General features: G+C 16.2%; 2 protein-coding genes across 2 annotated transcripts; one reads left to right on the top strand and one right to left on the bottom strand.

Moving 5' to 3' along the window:
• Window positions 1-68: 68 nt before the first annotated feature.
• PGSY75_1445000 (hypothetical protein) lies at window positions 69-1,289 on the top strand (the record flags this gene model as incomplete). Its single annotated transcript, XM_018788137.1, has 1 exon — window positions 69-1,289. One exon carries the CDS (start codon window positions 69-71, stop codon window positions 1,287-1,289), a length of 1,221 nt encoding a protein of 406 aa, XP_018639509.1.
• A 310-nt stretch (window positions 1,290-1,599) lies between these two features.
• PGSY75_1444900 (hypothetical protein) lies at window positions 1,600-2,118 on the bottom strand (the record flags this gene model as incomplete). The annotated part of the gene is made up of 1 exon (XM_018788136.1): window positions 1,600-2,118. The coding sequence occupies one exon, from the start codon at window positions 2,116-2,118 to the stop codon at window positions 1,600-1,602; it is 519 nt and encodes a 172-aa protein (XP_018639508.1).
• Between the last annotated feature and the right edge of the window lie 1,705 nt (window positions 2,119-3,823).

Here is a 3,823-nt window from a genome sequence, read left to right as displayed (position 1 = left end):
TTTTTTTTTTTTTTTTTTTTTTTTTTTTTTTTTTTTTTTTTTTTTTTTTTTTTTTTTTTTTTTTTCTTATGGATATTGTATGGGATAAGGATACAGTTCATAAATTTTACAATTATTTATATGATGTTATGAATTATGAAAAATGTGTAGAACTTGAAAGAAATATAAGGATAGAGACAGGAACAGAGGATAAGCTAAATTTAAAGAATTGTTTATGTTATAGTGAGAGGAACTGTTCAGACGAATGTAATAAAATAAATATTAGTAGTTATAAATTTAAAAAAGATGAAGATGATATATTAGGAGAAATAATAGATAATGAAAAGGAAAAAGAAAATATCGAAAATAATATTTGTTTAATAACACAAAAAGCATTTTCTATATATACTAATGTTATTAAGAAAGCAAAATTGGAAGGTACATGTAATATAAATTTAGAAACTGATAATTTTATAAGAAGAGATGTATTTAGATTAGTATTCCATAAATATATTTTACAAAATACTAGAAATAAAATTAAACAAATTCAGTGTAAAGATACAAAAAATATTGTTTCCTTAGCAAATCCTTTACATATAAAAGATGTGGAATTAAATAAAATAAATAGTGACACTATAGCAAATCTAATGAATAATTATATAGGTGTACAAAAAAATTTTCTTGGGAAACATTATATGAATCTTATATATAATGAATTAATATTTATAGAATATAATAATCAATTTAATGAATTTAATACAGAATATAAAAATATACGTACAGATTTATTTTGTTGGGCTTATATTACAAGTCTAGATAGAGAAAAACAAAAGGGCTTATATAAATTATTAAAAGAATTATCATATGTACCATATGAATTAAATAAAAAAGCAAACTTATCATTACAATTATCTACCTTATTTCAATTTTTATATTTCTCACCTAATCATTCCTTTCTAAAAAATCATTCAGATGGTGGTTATGATAATTTAGATAATGGAAAAAAAATCACTTGCATTTATATACCTTCAGAATATGAACATAATCAAGTATTAATTAAAATATATAAAAATATAAATACTAATGAAAATAATCAATTAAAAAACGAAACTAAAATAAAAAATATATATAATAATATTTCATCAAATTCGGATAATAATATACCGATACAAGTTATAAAAGCTGAAGGTGATTCTCTAATTTTATTACAAACAAGAAATGTTTCTTATGAAGTTTCAATAAGTAAAGAAAAGTTTTTTATGATCAACTTATGGATACCTGGTCCTGTTTCGGTAGACAAACATATGTAAAATAATAATTTTATATTAAACACTATTAAATTTTTTAAATTCAAACAAAAAAAATAAAGAAAAAAAATAATATGATATGATAAATATATATTTTTTTGTGTGCATTAAATTGTAAAAACATGTGTAATGTCAAAAACAAGCAAAAAGGAATAATGAAAAATAATAAACATATATTAAAATAATTATAAAAAAAAAAAAAAAAAAAAAATTAATTATATGATCTATAAGAAAAAATATATATATATATATATATATATATATATTATATGTTTGTTTAGCATTTATATTTTTACACATACAAATGCATACATCATATGGTTCTCCTTTTTTTTCTTATTTTTTTTCTTTTGTTTACATAAAAACTCCAATACATTCCAGCATTTTTTTTTTTAATTCCAATCTTGCCAATTATATTATAGTATTGTTTTTTCCTAACAGTTTTTAACCAACTAAATAAAAGGACCTTCTCATTTTTCATATTAACATTTTTGTCATTACAATAATTTTGTATAGATTTGTGATCATCATAAGAATTATTATCATTTTTATTATTATCATTATTTCTATTTTTTATTTTTTTAATGTATAAAGAAGCATCCTTTTCTTTATTATATATAAAAGAGTTACATAAAGGCATATAATATATATTCTTATTATCAAATGAGCATTTCATATTTTCTTCATTTTTATTTACTGTAAACATTTTTATTATATCTGTATATTTATTTACATTCTTTTGAAATAACTGTAAAGAACTATAATTAACCTTTCCATAGTTTTTATAATAATATTTGCTTCTTAAAAAAATGCCATTTATTAATTTAATCATTTTAAAAAAATAAAGAAAGATATATATATATATATATATATATATATATGTCAAAACATATTTTCTATATCACATAATGAAGAATATAATTAATATTTTACTTATTCTGCTTCTTATATTTAATTATATATATATATATATATATATGTATAGTTAAGAAATAAAAAATATATTTTATAATAATATTTAATATGTTGTGATAAACATTTGCACAGAGTATTATAAATTGTTATAACTATATATATATATATATATATATATATATGTGTTTATAAAAAAATATAATTATTCTAGTTATAAAATTAAAACAACCTGTTTATTAAATTAAATGTGTAACTAATATATTTTATGAGATATAAATAAATATCTTATATATATATTTGTTTATTTATTAATTTAATATTATTTTTATTATTTGTTTCTTTATTAATTGAGTTATTTTCTTATTTCAAAAAAGTAAAGGTACCGATTTTTTTTTTTAAATTATTTTTTATGTATAAGCTTATATTGAAATTATAAGAACATTATAATAAACCTGGGATATATATCTATAACAACACATAACATATTATATGAACCTGTTTTTAAAATATATTCAAACCTATTATATTATTTTATTTTTTATATAGAAATAGATAATTATTTATATTATGAATTGGAATAAATATTATACGAGTTCACCTTTTATTTGTAAGACATAAAAATTAAAAATATTTAGCTATATTATCCTTTTTAATAGGAATAAATGAAAAGGCATTTAAAAAGAAGAAAGTCTTATTTTTTAATATTTTGATATGATATATATATATTATATTTATTTATTTATAATATATGATGTTTTATCTTATATAAAAAAACATTTTTACGCATAAAAAAAAATTTTATATATCAATATTTTTACATTATTATATATATATATATATATATATATATATTATATTTATCATGTGTATGATGTATATGTTATTTTTCTTTTTCATAAGGCTCATTATTAATCAAACAGAAATATATACATTATAATCCATATATATATTATATATATATATAAATGTACATTTGTTTTTTTTTAATACTTTTTACTCATATTTTTAATATTTAGATTTATGGGTAAATATTCAATTTTTACTTTTTCTTGGAACATTACATTAAATTTACATGCATTTGTTTTATTTTTAAAATTTCGTAAATATATAAAATAAATAAATAAATATATATATAATATATTACATTATTTAATTATTAATTTCCAATTCCTCGTATATTATTCTACTTTTTTATTTTTATATTATTTAATAAAAAGTTCGTTTTTATTTTATATATTATATGAAAACTAATTGTTAATAATGATGTTCCATTTTCATCACTATTTACATTCTGAAAAATATAGAGCTAATATCTATATATATATATATATAATATAAATAATTCATGTGATTTATAGAAAATAAAAATATTATTTATGTATTTATATATAATATATACAATATGCTCATGATATATATATGAACTATATCTCTTTTTATATATGCAATGTAATATTATTATTATATACATATAATATATTAATATATTTAATCATACATATATGATTATTACAATTGTTTCACTAATATAATAAATACAATTGCATAAAATATTATATTATATATAAAACACAATATATAAAAAAAATAATCCTTATATATTTTTATATATTTTAGTGGAT

The sequence above is a fragment of the Plasmodium gaboni genome, chromosome 14 (assembly GCF_001602025.1).
Source record: "Plasmodium gaboni strain SY75 chromosome 14, whole genome shotgun sequence".
Classification (NCBI taxonomy): Eukaryota; Apicomplexa; class Aconoidasida; order Haemosporida; family Plasmodiidae; genus Plasmodium; species Plasmodium gaboni.
This window is presented reverse-complemented; position numbering and strand designations above follow the sequence as displayed.